Source organism: Spermophilus citellus (assembly GCF_964194105.1).
Source record: "Spermophilus citellus genome assembly, chromosome: 9".
Lineage (NCBI taxonomy): Eukaryota > Metazoa > Chordata > Mammalia > Rodentia > Sciuridae > Spermophilus > Spermophilus citellus.
In genome coordinates this window covers 115,830,378-115,857,565 of record NC_138191.1, presented here as the reverse complement: position 1 = coordinate 115,857,565, position 27,188 = coordinate 115,830,378, and the positions used below count along the sequence as shown (strand labels likewise).

The 27,188-nt window shown below is 49.9% G+C and overlaps 2 protein-coding genes across 6 annotated transcripts in view; one reads left to right on the top strand and one right to left on the bottom strand.

The window, feature by feature from the left end:
- Positions 1-19,536, top strand: part of NHSL3 (NHS like 3) — a 41,960-nt gene extending 22,424 nt beyond the window's left edge. For 3 of the 5 annotated variants that reach the window (XM_081305097.1, XM_081305096.1, XM_081305098.1), the window contains 6 exons: positions 11,781-11,951; positions 12,034-12,089; positions 12,358-12,481; positions 13,323-13,439; positions 13,531-16,071; positions 16,513-19,536. In XM_081305097.1, the coding sequence (XP_081161223.1) occupies positions 11,781-11,951; positions 12,034-12,089; positions 12,358-12,481; positions 13,323-13,439; positions 13,531-16,071; positions 16,513-16,535 (3,032 nt within the window). In that variant the 3' untranslated portion in view covers positions 16,536-19,536. Of the gene's footprint in view, positions 1-10,800; positions 11,084-11,780; positions 11,952-12,033; positions 12,090-12,357; positions 12,482-13,322; positions 13,440-13,530; positions 16,072-16,333; positions 16,414-16,512 lie in introns of those variants that run through there. The other 2 variants (XR_014023416.1, XM_081305099.1) reach the window with 2 other exon arrangements.
- Positions 19,003-27,188, bottom strand: part of YARS1 (tyrosyl-tRNA synthetase 1) — a 30,617-nt gene continuing 22,431 nt past the window's right edge. Inside the window, exons 9-13 of the mRNA XM_081305100.1 lie at positions 24,897-25,032; positions 23,816-23,913; positions 22,740-22,933; positions 22,071-22,212; positions 19,003-19,868 (exon numbers count right to left, since the gene is read on the bottom strand). Coding sequence (XP_081161226.1) covers positions 19,758-19,868; positions 22,071-22,212; positions 22,740-22,933; positions 23,816-23,913; positions 24,897-25,032 — 681 coding nt within the window. The 3' untranslated portion in view covers positions 19,003-19,757. The remainder of the gene's footprint in view (positions 19,869-22,070; positions 22,213-22,739; positions 22,934-23,815; positions 23,914-24,896; positions 25,033-27,188) is intronic.

Sequence of the window (27,188 nt, the reverse complement as noted above, 5' to 3'; positions counted from 1 at the left end):
GACCGCCTCCATCTGGCGCGATCGGGAGTCGGACTGGTTCTCTTGGCTCCCTCCCTACCCCCACCGCGTCACCGCGGCCTCTCCCTGTCCCCCAACTCCCGCAGTCCCCGAGGTCGCCGCCGCATCTCCCCCCTTTCAATGCAGCCACTGAGCTGGAACGCAGCAGTCCTCTTCGGCCAGTGTGCTGCGGGATCCCTCCGCGGGTCACATTCCAACCTCCAGGGGTGGGGGATAGGTAATGGGGAAGGCTTCCAACCCCTAAATGGGAGATGACATTCTTGTTTTCCAACAAAGAACAATTTGGGGTATTCCTGAGAATCCCAAAGGGTCCTGGAGGAGGGGCCATACAGGGTGCTTGTTTTCTCATCTTGTGAATCCAGAGATGGGGGAAGGGCAAAGTGGGGGATCCAAAACCTTACCCCTTCAAGATATGAGCTTTAACAGAGGCAGGTTACATAGAGGTACCTGCTGGTCTGAGGAGGAGAAAGAGATTCTGAGAGGAGGTAGAGTGAAGGGACCCTTGATGTCGTGGGAGAATCCACCCACATATTCCCAGGCTGGCCCACATTCCTAGAGGTCCAGCAACTGAGCCTGATGATCTCACCCCTCCATCAGCCCTGGACATAGGGGGCAATGGAAAGAGCCTGCTCTCAGTGTGGCTCTGGCATAGGGTCTGATGACCTTGGACAGATTCCTTTCACCTTTCTGGACTTTCCTGACTCCTCTGTTCCTGAAATTAGGGAGCCTTAGCATAGATGACTTTGTGGGTCTCTTGCAGTTATGACTAGCCATTTCATGGATGAAGGGACCAAGTCTAGAAAAGAGGGTCTTGTTCAAGGTCATTTGTATAAGGTGATTTGAGCACAAGGAATGATGACCAAACTAACAGGAAAAGGGTTAATTAAGTTGAGGTAGGCTCTCTGAAGAGTCCTCAGAAGGTGGGTGTTGATAGGCTGCAGGAGTTCCCTTCCCTGGCAACCCCAAAGTCCTAGCTGTGCCCACCTGTCTCTGCTTCCTGAATCTGCACTGAGCTGGCAGAGCTGGGGCTGGGCTTTTCATCTGTGCTGTGATGGCTGCTCTGATCTGATGATTTTCTGAGAATCAATTGTGGGCCAGACTTGTGACCATTTGTCAAGGGGGAGAGAGAGAAAAAGAAGGTGTATTTGCAGTCTTCTACCTGCTGCCCTTGAGGAAGAAACCAGGAATTTCCAGCCACCCTTGTGCACCTCCAGCCCCTGCTGCAACTCAGGGGTCAACTTGGTTTTCATGTGTTCCTAAAAAAACTAGAAAGCATTGTCAAGGCAACATAGAAGGGTAGGAGCTGGGGAATGAATATTCCAGGCTATATTTTAAAAGTTGCTGGGTTGGGATCAGTTTACAAAACTGATTTCGTGATCTTAATCTGGTTTTTAAGTAACTGCAGGATTGTATTGTTGATTGAAGGAGAGAACATGGGGGATTCCTTGTAGCTGCAGGGTATGGTCTTGAGAAAAGTCAGGGAATTGGGACTGAGTATGGAGATTGGAGAGGAAAGTAGTTGAGGCATATTCCTTGTCCTGGGAGGAGAAGAGTCTCCATTGTTAATGTAAACTTCAGTCCCTTTGATTTTACTTGTGTTGAGGATTCTAAGGCTTCCCTAGCTTCAGATTCTGCTGCCATAAACCCATAGGATTGGAGCTTGATTACTTATTCATTTGATTAATCTGTGAGTGGAGGAGAGAGACGTGTTAGGCAGCTAGAGAGGGCTGTAGTGTACAGCCATAGGGAGCTAGTGAAGGTGTTTGAGCAAGGGTGGAGCCTACAAAAGTGGTGTGTTAGGAAGATGGCTCCAGGGCGGGGGCAGGTGCAGGCAGGCTATCCTGAAGTGGGGGTGGAAGCTCAGAGCCTCTTGCAGTAATCCAAGGGAGAGGTGATGAAGAAAGGGCTGATCTGGGGCCTGGGGTGGAGGACTATGGGAGCAGAGAAGAGGGGCAGCTGCAGAGACACTTTGGAGGATGCCGCAGAATTTTTCAGGATTTGGGGTTAATCAGATGTTGGGAGTAAAGACCAGAGGGGGCTGTGAAGGCTCTGTACTCAAGATTGCTTGGCTGGGGGTGGTAGCAGAGTTGTTACTGCAGAGATAAAAATAAGGCCCTGGGTAGCTTGACGCAGTGGCACATTCCTGTAGTCCCAGCTGTTCAGGAGGCTGAGGCGGGGGAATACAAAATTGAGTCTTGCCTGAGCAATTTAATGAGACCCTATCTCAAAATTGAAAAAAAAGGGGGGGTGAGGGCTGGAGTGTTAGAGCACCCCTAGGTTCAATCCTCAATAGTGACTCCCCCCCAATAAAAATAAAAGGCTCCATGCTAACCCTTTTCATTAATTCATTTGTCTTCAAATAGTTTAACAAGTGAAAAGCTATTATTCTCCTCATTTTACAGATGAGGAAGCTAGAGCGCAGGGAAGTAAAGTTACTTGCTCAAGGACACACAGCAAGGAGATGGCAGAACTGTGATTCAAATCCAAGCTTGTCATATTATAAAGCCTGTGCCTCTAGCCAGTTTAGGGATCGATGATTTCATGTTGTGATTTCTCAGCCTGTAGATCCTCTGGGCAAAGAAAGCCTGAGACCGGGGCATTTGAGCCCTGAGGAGCACCCAAGTGTCAAGCACAGTGGGAGAGAACTGGAGTCTAAAACTCTGAAGCCTTCAAGGGCTTAGACAGGGAACTAGTGGGAGGGGAAATAAACCAAGATCCTAGGAAGGGTTGACTCCTCCCCTGATCCAGTGCTCTGGGAGGGGAAAGAAGGGTCAGGGTGGATGAGGTGAGTACTTCCCCTTTGCTAGAAAGACACTGTGACCTGCTAGGGTTGTTTGGCCGTGGTTCTCAGGAGTCCAACCCAGCTCCCCCCCCCCCCCCCCCCCCCCCCCCCCCGTCAGCTGGGCACTTGGTCCTAGGCAGGTTGGGGAAATGGTGGAGGATATGAATTGGGAACCCAAGGAGAGTCACCCTGATATCACAATTCCTGTGCATTGTACTAGAGGTTTACCCACAGGGCCTTTCTCCTAGTTGAATTTATGTTCCCATCTTGCAGATGGGAAGGCTGAGGAAAGGGACTGGTAAAGTCAGCCTCTTTGGATTTTTTCCCATCTTTCACCCTGCATCTAGACCTGGAGGGCCTTAGGCTTTGGTAGGTTTCACAGCTGAGAGAAGGTCCTATCTCTCGAACCCCAATGTCTCTTCCTCTTCCTTGGGGGAGACTTGTGACCAGATGTGTGTGATATCAGGGCTTGCTTGTGGGAGCCCTGGGCTTCCAGATAAGGAGCTTAGCTCTCTTTGAACTGAGTAATCAGTGATAAGTTGAACTCCATTGCTGCCCCAGCCCCTGACTGTAAGTGGGGAACCATAGCCCTCCTTCTAGAAACAGTTATATATGCAGAGGGCTCTTTGGCATTTATCTCTCTAAAAGCCTTCTACAACACAGGTGGAGAAACCGAGGGCCAGAAAAGGACATTACCTGGCTCAGGGTCAAACTCTAATTAGAGGCAGTGAGAGGTGGGTGCAGGATGAAGTAGTAGCAGTACAAGTTCAAGAACAGCCTGGGCAACTTAGTGAGACTCTGTTTCAAAATAAAAAAACAGACTGGGGACATAGTCAGTGATAGAGTGCTTGTGTAGCTGTGGGTTCAATCCCCAGTCCCAGAAACAATTTTTTTTTTTTAAAGAGAGAGAGAGAGAGGGAGAGAGAGAGAGAATTTTAATATTTATTTTTAGTTCTCGGCGGACACAACATCTTTGTTGGTATGTGGTGCTGAGGATCGAACCCGGGCCGCACGCATGCCAGGCGAGCGCGCTACCGCTTGAGCCACATCCCCAGCCCCCCAGAAACAAATTAAAAAATGAAAATAAACTGGATGCTGTGGCACACGGCTGTAATCCCAGCTACTTGGGAGGCGGAAGCTAGAGGATTGCAAGTTGGAGGCCAGCTGGGGCAATTTAGTGAGACCCTGTCTCAAAATAAAAAACAAACAAACAAACAAAAAAAACAGGACTGGGAATCTAGCTCAGTAGTAAAGAGCCCCTGGATTCAATCCCCAGAATCAAAAAGGCAGTGAGCTCAAACTAGGTCTTGTGATTCCCAGGGCTGTGAGATTTGTCTGGTCTGGACCTAGAATTCCTTCCTTCCCAAACAGGGTCAAGACTGCCAGATTAGGTGAGGTCACTAAGGGAAGATAGGGAACTGCTGTTGAGTGTCCTTTATCAGGCCTTTATCTTAATGGTCCTTAACTCCACTTGAGATTGGAGAAGCACTCTGGAAGTGGGCGGGAGTGGGGCCACAGGTGGCACTGGAAGAACATGGTTTTGCAGCCAGTTAGAACTGGGCTCAAATCCTGACTCTGCCATTACTAGTCTAGTGACTTTGGATAAATCACTGACCCTTTGGGAGTGCCTCTGTATGATGAGGGCCATTGAATGAGACCATCTGTGTCTCTCAGTTGGTTTTCTGGAGACGCCAGTTTGTTGTTGCTGTGTTGTTAAGTGGAAAGGTCTTTTTCCTGCCTTCATTCCCTGGACCGGCAGAGGCTCACTCTGATAGAACACTTTGAACTTGCTCTTGGTTGTAGGGTTTTCTTTAGCTTTTTCAGGCACTCTGTGAGGTCGGTGTTCATGAGATAACTGTGGCCGAGAGAGGCTGATTTATTAAGGCTTGGAGTCCACATCTCCTGAGTCCCAGCCCTTCCTCTCCTAACTTCATGGTGGCTGCCTCTCTGGCATCCATAGAATGGGAATAATCATGCCTTGAAGGAACAAAAGAAAGGGCTTTGGAAAATCAGAATTGTCATTGTTGGGAGCAGATGCTGGCCTGGAAACTCATTACCACATTTATTAATATTATTATAGCTAATTCCACCCTGCACTACTGCTGTTTCCCTCAGGGCACCCTGTGGGATGGGATCCTCCGCTCCCTGCTCCAGGCACTCCCTGCCCCCCAATATTTACCTTAGAACCGGCCTGGCCTGTCAGCTCTGCCCCCGATGGGTGGAGCTGGACAAGGGAGGGGAGGGGGATTCCCCTGATGTAGAAGTGGGGTTCAGGGCTTCCCCTTCTTATGCCAGGGAGGAGACTGAGGCTGTGGCCCCCTTTACCCATTCACTTTCTTAGACTCAAGACAACTAAGGCATTTGGAGCGAGACTCAGGGTTGAATGTGGGATCCGCCACTTCCTGGTTAGGTGACCTTGAGCAAGCCAGTCACTTTCTCTTGGTGCTCCTTTGTAAAAAGGAAACTTCACTTATACCTTTGGGATAGTAGAAGAGAAAGTGCCCCTTCTACCTGAGAGTTTCTTACGCTCATTTGCCTTTGCCTTGCCTCAGGGGGAGTAAAACCCATGGATGCTCTTGGTTTTGTTCAGGGTTTCCTCTAGAATGTGTGACCTGAGGAAACCCTGGCCTTCATGTGGAAGGAAACCCTTGGCTTTCATGTGTCCACCAGTATAGTAAGGGGTTGAGCGTAAAAGCCTCTGAGCATTCTGACTTTTGGCTGGAGGGCTGGCCTGGGGCAGTAAAGACCGGGCCTGGTGCTGGCAAGTTGGCCATGAGGGTCCCAGCTCCTGAGCAAGGCCACCAGGACAGTTATGCCCTCCCCCCTCATTCTTCTCCCCTGAGTCAGGCTGGCCTGCCTGTGGGTGCGCCTCCCCCACCCTGAGCTTTGGAATGGGGCAGGTTGAGGCCTCACCCCATGGAGGATGTTGCCAAGACTGTGTGTACGCATGCGCATGCGGCTGGTGTGTGTGGGGTGAGGGACACAGGGGCTCCATCTCTGATTGCTCCCTGTCCCTAGGCTCAGGAAAGCCCCTGGGTGGTGGGTACACATGCTTGTCTTCCTGTACGTACAGCCACTTGGGCCCTGTGGGTGTCTATGCAGTTGCCTAAGTGGATGAAAAGGGTGTAGCCTGGGTGTGCTTTGTGGGTGTATTTCTGAGCTCCATCTTTGGAGGTGGCCCCAGTGGGACATTAGAGGTGCACACCCCCATACCCGCTCAGGGACTGTATATGATCTCAGGAGCTTGCCTGGGTGCTCCTTGGTATGCCTGGTGCGTTGGGGGTTGGCCACAAGTAGAGTGCCTTCTCAGCACTGGGAAGCCTTCTTCCTCAGGCAGATGTGGGGGCAGAGGTTGCTTGGTGAACTTCTGTCAAAGCCTTAACCTCAGCCAGCACTCCTGGACTGTACCAAAGCAGAAAGCCATGTGGCCTTGGGCCAGGTCCTTCCATTCTTTGGACATCAAGTTTGTGAGGTCCCCTCCCCCACCCGAGATTCAAGTCACTGAGCACCTTCCTAAGCAAGCACAGGTGTGTAGACTGGTGCCTGGGGTGGCTAAGAGAGGCAGCAGGCTCTGACCAGGCTGTGGGTTGGGAGGGGGAGGGACGTTGCTGGAGCAACCAGATGTTATCAAATGTGAGAGCCTTGGATCTGGCTGTGGAATTTGCAGCTGTGGCCCTGACTGACATATGTGGGCCTTGGACTTCTAAGGGCTAATGTTCCCCCAGTCCCAGCTTAGCCAGAGCTCAGCTCTTTGTTTCCCTATTGAGAGGGAAGCTGGGGGTGACTGCCCTGCTCAGCGAAAGGCTACAGTTTTAGAGCCAGCCAGAGTTTGGGAAGTCACCTAGGTCTCTGAGCCTTACAGATCTGCCATCAGCTACTAGGAGCTTCATGTACCTTCAAGTAACTGCCTTGAAGGGCTGCCCTAAGATCCAGCAGGACAGACAGATGGACACAGTGGCTCCCAATTCCAGCTATTTGGGAATCTGAGGAAGGAGGATCACAAGTTTCAGGGCCAGCCTGGGCAACTTAGTGAGACCCTGTCTCAAAACTAGGAAAAGGGTAATTTGGTGCACAGGAAGGACACTCCTGGGTTCAATCCCCAATACCAAAAACAAAAACAAAAACAAAAAAAAAAAGGAAAAAGGATCCATGAGGGCATAGACAGGGTTTTGCTTTCCACCAGTACCTGGCACCATGCCTGGCAGGGATTAATCACCCAGCAAGTGTCGGTCTGCTGCTCTTTTCTGTTTGTGTAAGACTGATAAGTGAGTTGGGTCTGGTCTAAGAGGGGGCATGTGGGGGAAGCAAGTAGTCAAGAAACCTCCAATTAGTAGAAATGATGGAGTTCCTGGACCCCTTCTTTGGGGAGATCAGGTTTGTAGCTGGCATAGTAGACAGCATGGCTTTTGGATTCAGGTTCTCTGAGTGAAGTGCTGATATCATTTGTGCAATGAAGCCCAGAGTGGGAGCTTTATGGGTGTTTGCCCCTGCTGGTCTCCAGGTCTTCCTCTGTAAAATGGAAATAAAGGTGCCTACTTCTTGGGACTGTTACTTAGAGTTCAGTGATGTAACATATCTACTATCCAGCTCCACAAATATTTGCTCTCCAGAGGGTAAGGGCTTAGCCGTGGGCTTGAATGGTCTTAGAGGCGAGCAAATGGGAAAGGAGCTCCAGAGGGGTCTTAGACCTCTAAGGAGTCCAAAAGAGGGCAGGGAGGGAGGGGTATCCTTGGCGAGTTTGGGAAAGAGCACATTATAGTTCACAGAACTTCTCTTTCAGAGTCTCAGCTGCTCTAGAGTTTCCAGGAGGATCCTTTTTGTAAGTGTCTCTACCCAGTCGAAACTCTCATTGACTGACTTCCCAGGCTTTTGGAATGTAACCTGGAGTCTGCTCAGGCCTAGGAGCCCCACCTGACCTGGCTGCTGCCCTCCTCTGCTCGCATCTCCTGCCAGTTTCTCTGCACTACCCTCCTTTCTGTTTGTGGAAGTCCCACTCCTCCTCAAGGCCTTTACATTTGCTGTGCTTGTCTGGAAGGCTCCACCTCCATATCTGCCTTGGCTGGCTCCTCATTTTTCGGGTTTCAGATCCAATATCCTTTTCTTAGAGGGTTACCACCTCCAATCACAGCTCCTCAGTTTTGTTTTGTTTCGGTTTATTTTTAATTTTTTTATTTTTTTGGTACTGGCACTTAAACCCAGGGGTGCTTCACCATTGAGCTACATCCCCAGCCCTTATTTATTTATTATTGTTTTTATTATTTGTATTGGGGATTGAACCCAGGAGCACTTTACCACTGAGCTACATCCCCAGCCCTTTTTATTTTTTATGTTGATCCAGGGTCTCTCTAAGTTGCTTGGGGCCTTGATAAGTTGCTGAGGCTGCCTCAGCCTCCCGAATCATGGGATTACAGGTGTGTGCCACCGCACCTGGCACTCATTAGTTTTTACTACCTAAGTTATATTAGCCTACCTCATTCATGTATTCCTCAAGTATTTACTGAACTCATAGTGTGTATTAGGCACTGATTTAGGCTCTGGGGATGTTCTAGTGAACAAGATAAAGTTATCCTTTGGCCGTATCCCTAAGTACCAGCTTAATATTTACTAATCAAATGAATGGATATAGCATCTTATAAAGAGGAGTTGTTGGCCCTTTTTTCTTTTTCTTTTTCTTCTTCTTTTTGGTTCCAAGGATTGAAACAGGGGTGCTCAACCACTGAGCCACATCCCCAGCCCCTTTTTTTTTTAAAGAGAGAGAGAGAGAGAGAGAGAGAGAATTTTTAATATTTATTTTTTAGTTCTCAGCAGACACAACATCTTTGTTGGTATGTGGTGCTGAGGATCGAACCCGGGCCACACGCATGCCAGGCGAGCGCGCTACCGCTTGAGCCACATCCCCAGCCCATTTTTTAAAATACTTTATTTAGAGACAGGGTCTCACTAAGTTGTTTAGGGCCTTGCTAACTTGCTTAGGCTAACTTCAAACTTGTGATCCTCCTGCCTCAGCCTCCCAAACTGCTGAGATTACAGTTGTGTGCCACTGCACCCAGCCCAGCCATGTTTTCATACATAGTCTTGACTTTTGTGTGATGGAGGTAGATTTGAACATGGACTTGACTTGTCTCTTAGTACCTCTCCTCTCTCCATCCTTCCTACCTCTTGACTATTTTACTGACTTTGCCTATGGGCTCTTTTTTGCTAATGTGTTCTCCCTGTCTGGTGATCCAGCACACAATCAGTTAGACCAAGTAGGGCCAGCGGGAAGAATCCTAGACTCAGGGAGCTGGAGGTCTGTGTTTAAATCCTGCCTCTGCTGTGTAACCTTGGAAGTTCTCTGAGCTGTTCTGGGCCTCTGATGACACACTGCCACAGTGGGAAGAAAGTGTGGGGTTGAACACACATATGAGGAGGGGGTTGTTACCAACAGCCACTGTGGTTCTGCTCTGGGCCTTTCCCTGGCTTCCCAGTATGTATTGTGTCCTGGGCCAGATTGTACCCCTCCAGGGGCCTCTGCCCACAGCCTTGCCACTCCCACAAGGCAGCCCTGGGCTCCTGCCTGACTGCTCCATGAACTGAGCTCTTTCCCCAAGGAATTATCCCATCAGCCAGGAGGGCGTGGGGGTGGGCACCATGCCAAGTCTGGTCTGGTAGCCCTTACACCTATCATCTGGCAGCTAGCTGGGCCCTTCGCTTCGCTCTGACTCCTGAATGTTTAGACAGGACTTGGTGGCAGTGTTAGTGATCCCTGCAGGAATCCTAGTCATCCACCCCCCTAGTCATACCCTTTAGTAGAGCAGAGCACCTGCAGACTTTCCGCCTCAGTTTCCTCGCGTCTCGGCGTCCCTGCACAGGGGGCGGGGTCGGAGAGTAGGCGGGACCAGTGGCGAAGGTGGGAGGAAGACCTGGAAAAGCCCCTCCCCTTCCTCTGCCTGCAGCGGGTGCCGCGGTGGGTTCGCTGGCGGGCACCAGGCAGGTGGGCTTAGTGCTGGGCTGTGGTGAAGGCGCCTCTGGGCGCATGGAGGAGGTTAGAGTAGGGGACATCCCCGAGTGGCGCCCGCAGTCATGGTGGTGTTCCTTGGCCGCCACCTCCCTGCGCTTCTTGAGCTCTTTAAGAAGAAGGGTGAGTGAGTGGGTGTGGCTTGGAGGGGGATGGGAAGGGATCCCCACAGCTCCCTTAGCCAGACTCTTCCCTAGACTGGGGGATCTAGGCCAGGGAGGAGCAGTGGGGTTGGGGCCAGGGCTATTAAGGAGGCCGGAGTCCTCTGTCCGCGGCGTGCCTTTGTCCAGCTGCTTTGTTGCTGCCTTTGTCTGGGCCTGCTTATGCTTGGGAGGATGGACCCGCATCTTCTGACCTTGAAGCCTGCCGCCCTCGGGCCAGACTGCCTTCCTGCAAGGGTACCCACAATTTACTGGGTGCAGCCTCCAACCTAGTTCAGAGTGAAGGGACAGCCCCCTTTGGAGTCATCCCAAAGGTAGAGGAGTATGGGATGTGGGGGAGCTGCAGAGAAAAGTGCCATTGGAAGTTGTGGAACCATGTTTAGAGGCAGGGACTTATACCCCTTCTTTCTCCTAGTAGCTAGGCTTTCAGGCCTGGACTCAGACTGTAGGGGCCACAGCTTCTTGGACTTTTGGAAACCAGAGGTTCTCAGTCTGAGTGTGATCCAGGAGTCCCCTCTGGGAACTTGGATTTAGTTCCAGCTGATTGACTCCCATTTGCTGGGTGACCTTAGGCGAGGCCTTTCCCCTTTGAACCCGTTTCCCCACTGGTAAAATGAGGGTCTGAGGGAGATATCCACTACCTGCTGGGGTACCTCCTACCTCTGACCTCCTGGCTTTCCTGGGGCAGGAGCCCTGGCCCTTTGAAGAATAGGCTGAGGAAGGGTGAATGGCAGGTATCTGAATGGGCCACCCTGTTCCTGGGGTGTGTCCTTTTAAAGGCCTTGTTTTGTTCCTGCCCCTCTACAAGGTACTGCCAAGGTCACATGACCCTCCACTGCTTTTGCTTATGTTGTGGGTTTCATTTAAAGAGGGGCTAGGGCTGCAAAGTGCTGACACAGCTCCCCCATCCCCAGGATTAGATGACCAGCCTCCCTGTGGGCGTAGCCTGTAACAGGATCTTCTGTAATGGATCTCTGGCTCCATGCATCAGGGGCCTGGGCTAGGGCCTCCATACCGGGACTCTTCTCCCTGGAGAGGTTGAACTCTCTTGACTGGGGATAGGAGTGCCTGGGTCTCTTTTCTCCCCTTCCCTATCCATTCTTCTGCGAAGGGGTAGTCCTATGGGTGAGTAGGGGGCCCAGGAGATTATATTCTTGGCCTGTTTTTCCCTGTTCCCCAGTGTTTTCTGGGACTCTGGTTATGACCCCTTCCAGCTCCTCCTCCTTCTTGGTTTCCCATAGTATCTTCTCCCTGGACTTGGGCCAAGGCACTGTATGAAAAGGGCTTTAAAGTAGGGCTTGGGGTCTGGAGGTGAGCATTGTATTTGCTATGGGATATGTGTATACAGGGTTGTTTTGCATGGGGCCCTGAGTGACATGTGTATACACAGTTGTGTGTATACTTAGATACTGTTTACATGTGTACAGAATGGGAACTGTGGGTGTTGTGTGGATAGGTGGAGGCTGGGTGTGGATACTTATATGGGTTCATACTTGGGTGCTGTTTGTATGAAACTTGTGTGCATAGACAGTGAGTCTCTGTGTCCTGTGCATCGTGCCTTGTGTGTCCATTTGTGTGATGTGAGTACTCAGATATATGCACCTTTGGGCATAGTTTGTGTATGTATTTGGGGGCTGTGTGTATTGAATGTTTACCCCAGTATTATGGGTTGTATGTCTGCACTGGGGAAAACGGGCATTTGCATGTGTGTGTAGGGACCATGGGCAGTCTGGGGACTGGGGTGCCTTTGTCACGGTACCTATGCATGTTGAGGACCCACATTCCTTTGGGTCTTACCTCCATTCCTCCTCCATCCCACTAGGTTCTGCCAAGGCTGAGAGTGACAAACGTCAGAGTGCAGGGCCTGGCCAGGGGCTAGGGTCTGTAGTGGATGAGCACCAGGACAATGTCTTCTTCCCGAGTGGGCGACCGCCTCATCTGGAAGAGCTGCACACACAGGCCCAGGAGGGGCTCCGCTCCCTACAGCACCAAGGTAACCCTTCTCACCCTCCCTCTACTCTCTCAGCTCCTGAGGTCAGGAGCCTAGCCCAACACTCTCTTCTGGTGTCTTCCAGAAAAACAGAAACTGAACAAGGGTGGCTGGGACCATGGAGACACCCAGAGCATCCAGGTGAGCCCTGCCCCTAGCTCAGTCCTGACTGCTCTCCCCTCCTTTCTTGACCTGTGGCAAGCATGGCTTTAGACCTTCTGGGTCTTTTTCCTTCCTGTATCTCAAAGGGCTGGACTGACCGACCCTTCTGGGCTAGTGTGGGCTTGCTCCAGTGATGCTGGCTCTGTGCTGGGTGACCCTCGGGGGGGTCTGTAAATCAAAAGTTCCATTGAGGCGTTCTGAGCAGGCAGCTCACAGAGGCCAGGGACTAATCATCTTCTCCCTACAGTCCTCCCGGACTGCGCCAGATGAAGACAGCATCTCCTTCTGCAGCCAGACCACATCCTACACGGCTGAGAGCTCCACGGCAGAGGATGCACTCTCCATCCGCTCAGAGATGATCCAGCGCAAAGGTGTCTCCTCACTGGCCAGAATTCCTGGGCAGGGGAGAGGGGTGGTGGGCACCATCTTGTTTTAGCACCCGCAGTTTCCCTTTCTCCTCCTAATTGTGTCTTCTCAGGCTTTGTGATTCAGTTAATTCAGGAGATAGTACACTGTGTCCTCTTGGAGAGAGGTGCTAGGGATTGAACCCAGGCCTTTGAGTATGCTAGCCAATTGCTCAGTGAGCCACTGAGCCTTGTCCCCAGCCCCAAGCAAATGAATCTTAACTGTAAAATTAAGAGTCGGGGTTGGGCCTGGTGGTGCATGCCTGTAATCACAGCAGCTTGGGGAGACTGAGGCAGCAATTTATCGAGGGCCTAAGCAACTTGTTGAGACCCTGTCTTAAAAAAAGGGCTGGGGATGTGGCTCACTGGTTAAGTGCCCCTGGGTTCAATCTGTAGTACCCTCTGCCCCCTTAAAAAAAAGGTGGAAATTTGGGTTTTGGCTTGATGTTGCTAACTGAGCAGCCATGTGACCTTAGGCAAATCCTTAACATCCATGAACTTACGTTTGATGTTTTATAAAAATCAGTAGATAATAATAGCGTTTACCTTATTGGAATGAATGCTGAACATTAGCATGTGGACATAATAATGTGTTCACTAAATAAGTACTCACTAAATGGCAATGATCATTTTGACTTAGCCTTCCATAGTCTTATAGAAAAGAAGCCTCTAGTTTTACCCATATCTATTTGACTGCAGAAATCTTTTATCCCAAGGCTATTACTAGCACTTCACAAAAGTAGTGCTCTGCAGGACATGTGGAGACCTTCTGCTCTAACGTTTTTTTTCCCCCTGAATTGGCCCTCAGGCTCCACTTTCCGACCCCATGACTCATTTCCCAAATCTTCTGGACGGTCAGGGAGGCGACGGCGGGAGCGACGGAGCACTGTGCTGGGTCTGCCTCAGCATGTGCAGAAGGAACTTGGTGAGCCCTGGGTTTAGGTGGGAAGTGGTGGTGGGTGGGGAGCTGGCCAGCCCCTCTTTGCTGACTGCCACCTGCTCCTCATCCATTCCAGGCCTGCGGAATGAGCGTGAGGCACCAGGTACTCCTCGGCCTCCTGGTCCACGGGATGCTGTCCGAATCCCCACGGTAGATGGTCGCCCAGCTGGCATGGCCTTAGGGACTGGGGTCCGAGTATCTCTGCAGGCACTGGAGGCAGAGGCAGAGGCAGAGGCTGACGCTGATACAGAGGCCGTGTTGCAGCGCCACATTGACCGCGTCTACCGGGATGACACCCTTGTTGGTCGGTCCTCAGGGGCCCGGCCCCCTCCATTGACCCGGCCCATGTCTCTAGCAGTTCCTGGACTGACAGGAGGGGCAGGGCCTCCAGAGCCTTTGAGTCCAGCCATGTCCATCTCGCCCCAGGCTACCTACTTGTCAAAGCTGATCCCACACGCTGTGCTGCCACCCACTGTGGACGTGGTAGCCCTGGGCCGCTGCAGCCTGCGCACGTTGAGCCGCTGCAGCTTGCTCTCTGCTAGCCCGGCCTCGGTCCGCTCTCTGGGTCGCTTTTCCTCTGTCTCCAGCCCCCAGCCCCGCAGCCGCCATCCTTCCTCTTCCAGTGATACCTGGAGCCACTCTCAGTCTTCTGAGACTGTTGTGTCTGACGGTTCCACCCTCTCCTCAAAGGGGGGTTCTGAGGGTCAGCCAGAGGGCTCTGTGGCCAGCAGTAGCATGGCACCAGCTCCCCAGGGGGGCAGTGGGAGGGGTTCCCCTAGTGGGGGCAGCACTGCCGAGGCCTCAGACACAGTCAGCATTCGGAGCAGTGGGCAGTTGTCTGGCCGGAGTGTTTCCCTGCGGAAGCTGAAACGGCCTCCTCCACCTCCTCGCCGGACCTACTCCCTCCATCAGCGGGGCTCCGAGGCACCCGATGGGCCCTTAGGGTTGCCACCTAAGCCTGAGCGGAAGCAGCAGCCGCAGCTTCCCCGGCCACCCACCACAGGTGGGTCAGAAGGGGTGGGTGCAGCACCTTGTCCACCCACCTCGGCAGGTAGTAGCTGGGTGCCTGGCTTGTCTCCTGGTGGCACCCGGCACCCCCCACGATCCCCAGAACGGACACTTTCACCCTCCAGTGGATACTCGAGCCAAAGTGGTACCCCGACCCTACCTCCCAAGGGTCTGGCAGGTGCCCCTGCTTCCCCAGGCAAGGCCCAGCCTCCTAAACCAGAGAGGGTCACTTCCCTTCAGTCTCCTGGTGTCTCTGTCTCCTCTTCCCTCACGTCTCTGTGCTCCTCCTCCTCTGATCCTACTCCCTCAGACCGCTCTGGTCCACACATGTCCATCCCCCTGAGTGATAGGTTTGTCATACCTCCTCACCCCAAGGTGCCTGCCCCCTTCTCTCCTCCTCCTCCTTCTAAGCCCAAGAGCCTTAAAAAAGCTGCCCCTACTTTGGCCACTCCTGCTGTGGTTCCTGGGCCTGTCTCTACCATTGATACTAGTCCTGAGTCTCTTCCCACTCCCCAGATATCTCTGGTCCCACCCCAGGAGTCTCCTGTTGTCTCCAAAGATCAGTCACCCCCACCATCCCCACCCCCATCTTACCATCCACCCCCACCACCTAGTAAGAAACTAGAGGTGGTTGAGGAGGCCCCAACTGCCCTAGAGACTGAGGAGCCCCTCCCAGACCCCAACTGGCCCCCACCCCCACCCCCTACACCTGAGGAGCAGGATCTGTCCATGGCTGACTTCCCCCCACCTGAGGAGGCCTTTTTCTCTGTGGCTAGCCCTGAGTCTGCAGTAGCCCCTGGGCCTGTCAGCTCCCTGGCTGCCTCCCAGAGCCAGCCCCAGGGGACCCCAGACCCTCCTCCAGCCCCACCAGCCCCACCCGCAACTAGTTCTGTCCCGGAGCTGGTCAGACTCCCTCGGAAGGAGCCAGTAGGCTGCAACAAGAGCAATGGGGCTTCTAGGGACGAAGCTGGTGTGCCCCTGGTCACCCCTTCACTCCTGCAGATGGTGCGGCTGCGCTCTGTGGTCGCTCCCACAGGTGCTCCAGCCTCTGCATCAGGGCTATCAGCCCCCCAGAAGCCGCTGCGAAGGGCCCTGTCAGGTCGGGCTAGCCCTGTGCCTGTCCCCTCTTCCGGGCTCCATGCTGCCGTCCTACTCAAGGCCTCCAGCCTGGCTGCCAGTGAGGGCCTTGGAAGTGCCCAGCCCAATGGACCACCGGAGGCCCGGCCACAGTCTCCCCAGTCTCCTGCCTCAACAGCCAGCTTCATCTTCTCCAAGGGCACTAAGAAGCTACAGCTTGAACGGCCAGTGTCCCCTGAGGCCCAGGCTGACCTCCAGCGGAATCTGGTGGCTGAACTTAGGAGCATTTCGGAGCAGCGGCCATCCCAGTCCCTGAAGAAGCCACCGAAGGCTCCCCCACCTGTGGCCCGCAAGCCCTCGGTGGGAGTCCCCTTACCTGCTTCTCCCAGTTTTCCTCGGGCTGAACCCATAACTGTTCCTCCTACCAATGGGCTCCCTCATGCTGAGGACAGGACTAAGGGGGAGCTGGCAGAGAACGGAGATGTTGTGCAGCTGGTGGGCCCAGAGGAGAAGATGGGTCCCCCAGACTCAGGTATAGTGCGCAGTGGTGGGTGTGGGTCCTGTCACTGATGGTAGGAAATAAATATTTGAAGTCCTACCACTGGGCATTTGCTTTTGGGTCTTTGAGATGGTTAATTTTTATAACAAAAGGGAACAAAACAAAAATAACTGGATTTAGGAGGCCTGGGACAGGTGAATTGTCACTCTAACTACAGGAAAAGGAACATGGGGGTGGGGCTTTGACCTCAGACCTACCAGGTGTATTCCAACCTTATCATTTTGTCTTATCCTAGTGCTATGAAGTGTGGGACAGTGACACCTACTTTACAGTGTCTGAGTCAAGTTTCCAGCTGCTGTCACTGGTGTCTGTCAAGTGAGAGTTTAGGGAAAGGCTGGGTGAAAGTGTGCTTGGGCTCTCAGTGTCTGAACCAAACTGGGCGCCCCTTACTAAATGTTCCTTTTTCTCTCACAGACCCACAGAAAGAGCTGGTCTGACCATGCACTGGCACTGCTGACCCATCCCAGGAATACAATCTCTCAGGGACCTGAGCAGCTCCAAGGACGAGAGGACAGCAGACACAACCTAAGAGAGGATGCCTGCAGCCTTAACCTCCACAGCCTTCGATATTTATGCAAGCCTGGTGTCGCCCGTCCTCCAGATCACCCAGCTCTCATGCCTTTCCCCTCAAAGGACTCGCCTCCAGCAGCTGCCCCTTCAGCCTTGGCCTTAGCCTCATCATGAAGGAGGTAGCTGGTGGGAGTGGGTGACTGCGCCCCCTGCTGGCCCTGAGGCCACAGAGACGGGAGCAGAACACTTCATGTGTCGTCCCCCCCCCCCCAGTCCAAATCATGCACATATTGTAGTCCAGAATCAAAGCACTTTTGTGAAGTGGCTGCATGTCCATCCTCCAGGGCTTGTGAAGCCACGTTCCAAGGGTCTGTTTACATGGTGGCAGCATCAATCCCTGGGTACCAGCCCAGAGCTGGGACCAAACTGTCCCTCCTCCCCAATCCAGTTCGCTCCTTTTTTAGTTCTTGGAGGTGGGCAAGTCACATTCCCAAAGGCTCCTCAAGGCTGGGGGCAGGAATGGGGCTGTGGAATTCCAAAGCACAAAAGGTGCAGTGGGGGTAGCCTTCCTGTGCCTCAGTTTACCACCAACCTCCTGCCTTCCAGCTCTGCCAGGTGCTTCATGCAGGGGACAAGAATTAGGGGACTCCCAGGCTCTAAATGGGTGTGGGGAGGAAGGAGAGGGCAGGTTCGCAGGCTCTGTCCTCACAAGCAAATCACAGTAGCAGGTCATCTCAGCAGGTCCTTGGCATGCCAGGCATCTGCCCCTTGTTTGATTGATCCAGCAGGCACAGTTTCAGAGGCAGGTCACATGGGCTGTGTCCTTTTCAGCTTCACAGGGAGTACTGAGACAGGAGGGGAGATCTGGCAGGGGAGCTTATTTGGGCAGCAGCCCAGGTCTGGCCCTTGCACCTTATTTTCTGACCTTTCTCTACTCTTTGGTGCATGTCCTTCCTGCCATTCAGTATGGGTGATTCCACAGGGGGAGCTGATTTGAGTGGCAAGAATGGGAAGCCAGAGGTGCAGTCTTACTCCAAAACCTTCCCTTATCAGAGGGAGCTAGGTGGCTCTTCCTACATGTCAGCCTCTGCTACTGATAGCTCCTCCAGGAGTTTTAATGACCTTTCTGTTTTTAGCTTGTGTGATCTATCTAGGTCAGGTGGCTTCCTCATTGGTCCCCTTGGCTCCAGAGGGGTGCCTCCAGTACCTCCATGCACAGCAGTGTGGCTGCTCCCCAGGGCCATCCCCTTCTTGATCCTCTTTTCTCAGCAGTGACTCAGCCTTGAGCCTGGCAAGGAACCTTACTTTTAGCTTCTCCACTACTACAGTGACACACTGGCCCATGCCACCTACCCCTGGGAATGGGGGTGTGTGGGCCTGGGTTCCTCTGGCTGCCGCTCTGGGGTTTCTTTGGTTTGCCACTGTTGTCTTCTCCCAGTGGCTACAAACCAACATCTTTCCCTTGCCCCATGGATAATGGGGAGCTGTTGCTGGTATATGTTGCACCTGTCCAGTGAGTAGGGGAAGGCAATCAGTAAGTACTCTTCTGCTTGGAGCTTCTGATCCACCCCACCCCAGGACCCAGAACCCAGGAGCAGTCAAAGCCCCATGAAACTAGGCCTTCAGAACTGCTGGAGGTGGAGGGAGCCTGACTCCTCTTTATGTTACTGGAGCTCTTATCCTCAGTTAGGATTTTCTGAGTTTGTTCCCCCACCTGGTGGACCAGAGCACAAAGGAGAGGGGGGAATCTAGAAGAGGCAACTCTCCTTTGTTCTCTGGGGTGAATGAGCTTGACCTCGTGCAAATGGAGAGACCAAAAGCCTCTGATTTTTAATTTGCATAAAAATGTTAGAAGAGAGAAGTATATATATATATATATTTCTTTAAATTTTCGAGTCTTTGATATGTCTATACAAACAATCCATTCCCTCTGCCCTGAAGCTTGAGGGGTGAAAAAGCTCTGTTTCATTTAAAAGGTGTTAATTAATTAATTAAATGATTGAAACTTGGCTGTGACTGCTGCTTCCCGACCCTCCACATCAAATGGGCAATATGTTCTCAATGGGTAACACTGGTAACTAGGTGTGAGGAAAGCTCTCCTGACACACTAGTGTGAAAACTCAGTCACCACACTAATCAACCACAAAAGGATTTGGCGGCTGCTGCTAAATGGGGGTGGAGCAGGGCAGGGCAGTGGTCTCTGCCAATATTTAGAAGGGAAAATGTTCTGTTTGCTGCGCTTAGCACTACCAAAGGGAAACCAAAGGTATCTGCCATCCACCAGTTCCCCCAACTGTCCCATTACAATGCCAAACTTACAAGATACAAGCAACCCCAGGCTGGGAGAGGGACCCAGCAGCTGCTTCACACTTACAGACAGTCCCCATCCAGACATACATGTTCAGACCATTTTATTTGAATTTGACAGTGATGATTAGTGATTCAATTTTCTCGCCTTATAGAGAAATGACCTCACCCTCTCTGAAGACACACGCCATGCCATCCATGCTAACTAACAACACAGCTGGTTTAGGGAGTGTCTCAGTCTGGCTGGATCAAGGGAAATTCCAGGAGCCCTGGGGCAGGCCCTGTCTCCCACCAACACCAAGCCCCAGAGTAGGCAGGCAGTGTGAAAGCTGCCAACCACTTGATAGACCACTAGGTTCTCTGTTTTCCCTTCTCTTTGCTTTTCAAATCCCACAATTTCCTTTTGGGGAAGAAACTGTAATTAGCCCAGTCCAGGCACCAGATTCCAGCTAGAGGCACAGCTGCTGGGATAACTCCAAAAAACCTGGGAACCAATGTTTTTCTAATTACAAGGATTGTGGCATAAATTTTTTCTGAGTTATATTGAAACCAGAATTCTTGAGTCAGCTGCCAAAGGAAGCTGGTAAAACTGGGTTCCCTACCGCTGCCTAGCCCCACTTACCACCCGGGGGCAGGGGGGTGTTTCAGTCTCACTGTACCAGATGGGATGAGTTCAGATTCTGGGGAGATATGCTGCCCCTTACCCAGTTTTGCACCTAAGAAAGAGTCCAAGACCTGCTGCATTAATGTCCTTAGAGATGGGCAAACAGGTGACAAAAAATGGAACAAACTGAGACAGCAGAAGACTCAGGACGGTGGAAGTCGGGAAGATGCTGGGCTGGCTAGCTGATATTCCCTCCTTTCAGTGTTTTACAGGAAATGTTTCCCAGCTTGGTCATGAAGTTGGTTTGCTTCCACTGTGCAATGTACTCATCAGAAATCTTAAAGTCAATCTGATTAAGATAGAGGAAAAAAAAGTTGTTAACACTGGTGGTTGAGATCCCAAGGAAACTTATACTACTCTAGTGTAACCTGGCTCAGCTTTTCTAAGAATAATTTGTCAAAGCTTCCATGTTCATATCTTTTGTCTCAGGTAAGTTCATTTTAGAGATTTAGTTTAAGAAAATAATCATAAAAAATTAAGTACAAAGATCTCTGTATAAGACATCCAGCATAACATTCTTTTTGTGTGTGTGGTGTGGTGTTGGGGATAGAACCCAGTGCCTCATGCATCCTCTACCACTGACTGACAACCCAGCCCACTGTAACATTCTAATAGTGAAACAATGAGAACACCCTCAATGGCTAGTAAAGTCTTAAATTAAATTATGATAATTGTCATAAACTGCTGTGTAGTGTGACCTCAGTATTTAAGATATAGAAAGTCTGGGAGCATAAAGTAGAAAAAAAATTCAGTACTGGGGATTGAACCATAGACTTTTACCACTCAGCTATATCCCTATTATCCCAGACTTTTTTTTTTTTTTCCTTTTTCATTTTGAGACACAGTCTTGCTAAACTGCCATGGCTAGCCTGGAACTTGGGATCCTCCTGCTTCAGCCTCTGAAGTCACTGGGATTATAGGTGTGTGCCACCACATCTGACTAAAACAGAAAACTTTCAGTATGAATCAAACTGTAAATCCATTTTATGCAGAGCAAAGGACCAAAAGGAAATAATAATTTCATTTTTTTAGTTTCTCTTTGGCAGGACTATGGATATCTTATCTTGATTATTTATTTTATAATACTTGAGATTGAACCTAGGCTTCTGGGCTGGGGATGTGGCTCAAGCGGTAGCGCACTCGCCTAGCATGCGCGCGGCCCGGGTTCGATCCTCAGCACCACATACAAACTAAGATGTTGTGTCCGCCAAGAACTAAAAAATAAATATTAAAATTCTCTCTCTCTCCCCTTCTTTAAAAAAAAAATGAACCTAGGCTTCTTTACCACAGGGCTACATCTGTAGCCATTTTAAATTTTGAAATGGTCTCACTAAGTTGCTGAGGCTGGCCTTGAACTTGCAACTCTCCTGCCTCAGCCTGCAAGACACTGGGATTCAGGCATGCACCATGGTGTCTGGCTGGATATTTTATTTTCTTCATTACCCCCATCTATATTTTAGACCTTTTCTACTACGAAAATTTTATTTTATAGCCAGAAAAAAATAAGTGATTCATAGTCACCATAAAAACCCATTTGCTACATACAGGAGACACACACTGTTTAAACACCTCCAGAAGCATTTTGAGGAAACAGGTATTGAAAAAGGCACACAGGGGTGTTAGTTCCATGAGAGGCAATTTTTGCTGTTTTGTTCAGTGATATAGCCCAAGCTCCTAGAATAGTGCCTGTTACATATAATGGATTTGACATTTGCTAAATGAGTGAATGAATGAATTCAGAGATCACTGGGGCAGACCATATGTGAGTTAGTGTCCAGAAGGCAAGGAGAGAATGAGTATCCAAGGGTCAAGGTGGGGAGAGGGACCCTACAAGGGTTTTTGTTTGTTTATTTATTTATTGGCACAAGGGACTGAACTCAGGGATGCTTTACCACTGAGCTATATCCCCAAGCTCTTTTAATTTTTTAAAAATTTCTGACAGGGTCTCACTAAGTTGCTCAGGGTCTTGCTAAATTGCTGAGGCTGTCCTCGAACTTGTGGTCCTCCTGCTTAAGCCTTCCCAGTTGCTGCGATTATAGGTGTGAGCCACCATGCCTGGCCTTAGGAGGGTTTTGATTCTGGCTCCATTTTTTACTTTTTCTTCTTCTCGTTTGTGATGGGGATGGAACCCGGGGCCTCTTGCAGGCTAGGCAAACACTCTACCACTGAGATGCAGCACCAGCCCTTGGCTCCATCACTTTTGGCTTTGGCAGATATCCTGCCAGGTAAAATCTCCATCTCCTGTCATAGCCTGGAGATAAATAAGAAGTGTCTGAAGTTTCTTACACAGTGCCTCAAATAGCCTGTCAAAGCTCGGTACATGAGAGGTCCTTCTGAGACCTCCAGGCCCCTCAGACATCTCACTTACAGGAAGGTCTGGGATGAAGAAAGCCGAAGTCCCAGTTGGGACTGAGACAGCTGTGGATTCACTAACAAAGAAGAGTAGGGACAGGGCCCAGTAGCAGGCAAAAGGGAACAATGCAGCATTTACCTGTAACTTTTCGAAAACTTTCTTCTTGGGCTTAAGTTCTTCATCTGGTTGGCCCTTCTCATAGCCCTTAACAAACACTCGCTCACCAGGAGCAGAGCCTGCAGGAGGGTCCAGAGGTTCAACCTGGCGGCTTTCCCCTTCTCTGCGAAGACACACAGGACAAAGGAAGGGTGAGGCTACAGATGGCTTCCCAGGGCTGTGGAAGCCAAAGTGATCTGGGCCTTTCCAAAGGGCCCTAATGGGATTTAGAACATCTTCAAAGCCATGGCCCCAGGAGGTCGTCATTACTTTAGCACATCTTTGGACATCACCAGTTTAGATTAAATGGGGCTATTAAATTCCTATGTTAGAAGAGATAACCAAATCTGGATCTCCAGAGGAAGTATGAAATAATGCAGTAAAGACTTTACAGCCAATCAGAACCTGGTTTGAATCTTGCCTCCAGCTCTTAACTGATAGTAAGGCATGGGCAAGTGCACACCTCCATTTCTGTTTTAACAAAATTAACTTGGGTAGTGTCTCATTCATGATACTTGAATAACTCTTTCAGACATCACTTTTTTGGCATCAATGAGGTGTGTTTTCTCAGGGCTCCCACCGGGCATCATAGGGTCCAGCTCCCCGCTCTTGGCCTCCCCAGATCCTGAGCCCCATCTAGTCCTTACTCACATGGAGGCACACAGAAGCATGCCTTGGGACTCAACTCCTCTCATCTTCTGGGGTTTCAGGTTGCACAGCACCACCACAAGCCTGTTCTGTAGTTCCTCCTTGGGCACAAATTGTACCAGGCCGCTCACCACAGTCCGTGGTTCAGCTTCCCCCACATCAATCTTCTCCACATACAGGCTGTCTGCCTCTGGGTGCTGCCAGCAAGAGATATCAGGTAGGAGAGTATCCCAGTAGAGCAGATCGGGGGCCCAGTGAACTCTTGTCTCCAAAAAGGGATATCTGCTCCTTACAGAGTCCCATGGAGGGACCCTTTAGAGGTAACTATTTCCAGATCCCCAGATAGCAGAGGCCTTGAAGGTATATTCTACTCCCAACCAAGAGGCCAAATTTGAGAAAATGAATATAATTGCTTCTGGAAGAATTTCTATCAGAGATTAAATGAACTGAACTGTTAGTGGCTACCACTATGGCACACATGCTACACCAGTGTGTCCCAAGTGACTGGGAGGTGGGAAGGTAAGTGTTGGCTTCATCATCTGAGGCAGGAGCATCAACAGTCATTTTAAGGTAGTGTGTGAAAACCAAGTCAATGCTGGGAGCAGAGGGTGGGGTGGGGGGTGTCTGGGGCATGCAGAGGTTGGAGGGAGGGTGAAAAGGTCAAGATGGTCCCCAGCAGCTGACTTTGTGACCTTCTGTCTCTGGGAAAAAGTGAATCATCTTCTCTCTACCACTGTCTGAGGGGCAGGCAATGTGGCTAATCCAAGATAAGGCTTGCAACTAGTCCAGGCAAGCTGCTACAGACAGGAAAGCCCATCAGGTCAGTTTTAACAGGTAAACAAGTTCCCTCTGACATCTGCCTCCTGCGTTCAGTTCCTGGCTATGTTTGGTTGTGTAAGGTCCAGGGGCAGCAAATGGCTATGGAAAGCCTGATGCCTGGAAGGAGACACTGGGGTTCTGACTTGCAACATGACCTCAGAGATGTTACTTGCCCTCTCTAGACCAGGTTTCTTCCAGAAGGAAACAGACAAACCTGACCCCCATCTCTGCTTCTCTGGAATGTGGTGAAAAATGAGTACCTTCTCTATACTGATGATTTTCCCCACGCGGATATCCAGCCGGGATGGGATAACTTCCTCTGGTTCTGAATTCTTGGCAGGGCCTTTGGCAATGGCCTCTGTGAATGAGAAGAACACCATGGGGTCAAGATCCACTCCCTGGTCCCATGGAAGGTCAGCTGCTAATCTCACCAGATGAGAACACAAGATTAGGCAAGATATAGTAGAGAATTCCCAGAACCTACCCACTAACTTATGCTTTAAAACAGGGTTGGCAGTCTTTCAGAAATGACATGCCAGATTTTCATCTACTCTTTCCCTCAGTTGATAGGTTGGAAGTGAGGGGACTGTAAAGCTTTGCCACCTTTGGGTGTTTCCATTCATGCATTCCACATAGGATTTACCGAGTCTTTTCTGGAAAGGTCACATAAAATTGTCAGTGCCAATATCTCAAGTGAACGGTGGACTAAGAGCCAGAAGAAGCCAGGGAGATCCTAAAGATGAAGTATTTTTGTTTTTTTGGTGGAGGGTACAAGGGATTTAATTCAGGGGCACTTTACCACTGAGCTACATCCCCAGCCCTTTTTACTTTGAGACAGGGTCTCACTAAGTTGCTTAGGGTTTCACTAAGTTGCTGAGGCAACTTGTGACCCTCCTGCCTCAACCTCCTGAATTGCTGGGATCACAGGTGTGTGCCACTACACCCAGCTAAAATTGAGCTCTTGTAAGAGGCTCTGCAGGCTCTATAACAGCTTTTCACCCTACATACTGATTAGGTGTACCAGGTTTATTTAACCCAATCACTCTCCTACTGAAGCAGCAGATTTAGTGAACACAGACTAGAAGGATCTAAGTACATGTCTCCCATCTGCCTCTTTTAATTAAGATGCAGTAGGACATAATCACTTTATGGAATCTACCAAACCCAATCAAAACAAATCAAATCTTAATCCAGGAGTTAGTGCAATAAGACAGTTTTGCACTTGAAACTGGATTCTTGGGTCCTCCATTTAAGATAGACATGTTTCTAAGACCCATTGACAGGCTCTTTTCTGAAACTGTAACCTGTTTCCTGACCCTTCCCGACCCCAGTGGGCCTTACTCTGCTTTGAGGGATCAGGGTAGGCAGCACTGGCCAACTTCTTCAGGGCAGGGGTATTAAACTTTTCCCGAATGGGATCTAGCAACTTGTTCAGGGCGACTTCAACTGAATTCTTTAGGTCTCCAGGGTGTACGACCTGCAGAAGTAAATAAGACCTGATGAGATGAGGACTGGAACAGGACAGAGGACACCAGAATCTACTAAAAATGTGCATATAGAATGAAGGGAGTGTTTTCCCAGCAGAAAAGGGGAAATAGATTTAGAAAGGCTAACTTGTCTGAAATCCAGGTCTTTTGATTTTGAGCTCCATATGAATTTGAGGGCTTTTAGAGGCTGAATGTATTTATTAGTCTAATTCTTCTACCACCTTCATTTATGCTTAGAGCAGTGGCAAAAACCACATGCTGCTCATAGGCAGGAAAATATTTACATGGGTAACCCAAAACACTGAAGAATGACTAAGACAGAAGGAAGAAAAAGGGCTTAGGAGATAGACCTAGGTTAGACTTCCAGATAGGTATGTGACACTGAACAAGGCACTTACCCACCCCTAACTTTCAACTTCTTATAAAATGAGGATAACAATAGCTGTTTCTCATATTCAGAATGAAAATAAAATCATATAATGTGGATAAAATGGCGAGAGCAGTGTTGGTCTGTTAGTACTGGTTAAACATCCCTCTTTTTAAAACTTTTTTTGGCAGTAGGACTGGGGATTTTTTTTTTTTTTTTTTTTTTTAAAGAGAGAGCGAGAGAGATAGAGAGAGAGAATTTTAATATTTTATTTTTTAGTTATCGGCGGACACAACATCTTTGTTTGTATGTGGTGCCGAGGATCGAACCCGGGCCGCACGCATGCCAGGCGAGCACGCTACCGCTTGAGCCACATCCCCAGCCCAGGACTGGGGATTGTACCTGGGGCCTCACATATCCTAAGCAAGCCCTCTACCACTGACCTACATCCCTGGCCTTTTTAATTTTTTTCAGAGACAGTGCCTCACAAAGTTGCCCAGGCTAGCCTTGAACTTTTGATCCTCTTACCTCAGCCTCACAAGTAGCTGTGATTGCACATGTGCACCACTATACCTGGCTAGATTGAGCATCCCTGACATGCAAACTTGAAATTCAAAATACTCTAAAATCTTAGCAGGGGCTAGGGTTGTGGCTCAGTGGTAGAGTGCTCCCCTAGCATGTGTGAGGCCCTGGGTTCAATCCTCAGCACCACATAAAAATAAATAAATATGGGTGACTCAAAATGGGATAGGGAGGAAGAGCAGGAGAAGAAGATTACCACTAAATAGGGAAGAGAGGTGGGAGGGAAAAGGAGGGAGAAGGGGAGTTGCACGGAAGATGGAAGGAGACCCTCATCGTTATAAAGAATACATGTTTGATGTTGTGAGGAGAAAAAGAAATGCCAAGATCATTGTAATGTCATGTGTAGCTAATAAAGAAAGAAAGGTATTGTGTCCAAATATGACTAAAAAATAAATATTAAAAAAAAATCTTGGGGCTGGGAATGTGGCTCAAGCGGTAGCACGCTCGCCTGGGATGCGTGCGGCCCGGGTTCGATCCTCAGCACCACATACCAACAAAGATGTTGTGTCCGCCGAGAACTAAAAAATAAATATTAAAAATTCTCTCTCTCTCTCCTCTCTCACTCTCTCTTTAAAAAAAAAAAAATCTTAGCAGGATGACACAAGGGAAAAAAAATCCACATCTGACCTCATATGATGGTTTCCAGTCAAAAATAGGCACACTAAAAAAAAACATTGCATAAAATCACCTTTGGGCTATGCACATAAGTATACATGAAACAAATTAATTTCTTATTTAGATTTGGGTCCCATCCCCCATTAAGTATATGCAAATATTCCAAAATCTGGCTGGGCACAGTAGCATGTGCTTATAATCCCAGCTACTCTGGAGACTGAGGCAGGAGAATCACAAGTTTGAGGATAACCTGGGCAACTTCATAAGACCCTGTCTCAAAATAAAGAGTTGAGGATGTTGCTCAATGGTACAGTGCCACTGTTTTTGATCCCCAGTACTGCAAAAAAAATTAAATATATAGCCAGGTGTGGTGGCACATGCCTGTAATCTCAGCAATTCAGGAGGCTGAGGCAAGAGGATAGAAAGTTCGAGGTCAGCAATTTAGAGAGGCCCTAAACGACTTAGACAAGACCCTGTCTCAAAATAAAAAATAAATAGGGCTGGGGATGTGGTTCAGTGGCTAAGCACCCCTGGGTTGGTTCAATTCCTGGTAACAAAACAAGCAAAAATAACCTTGGGGTT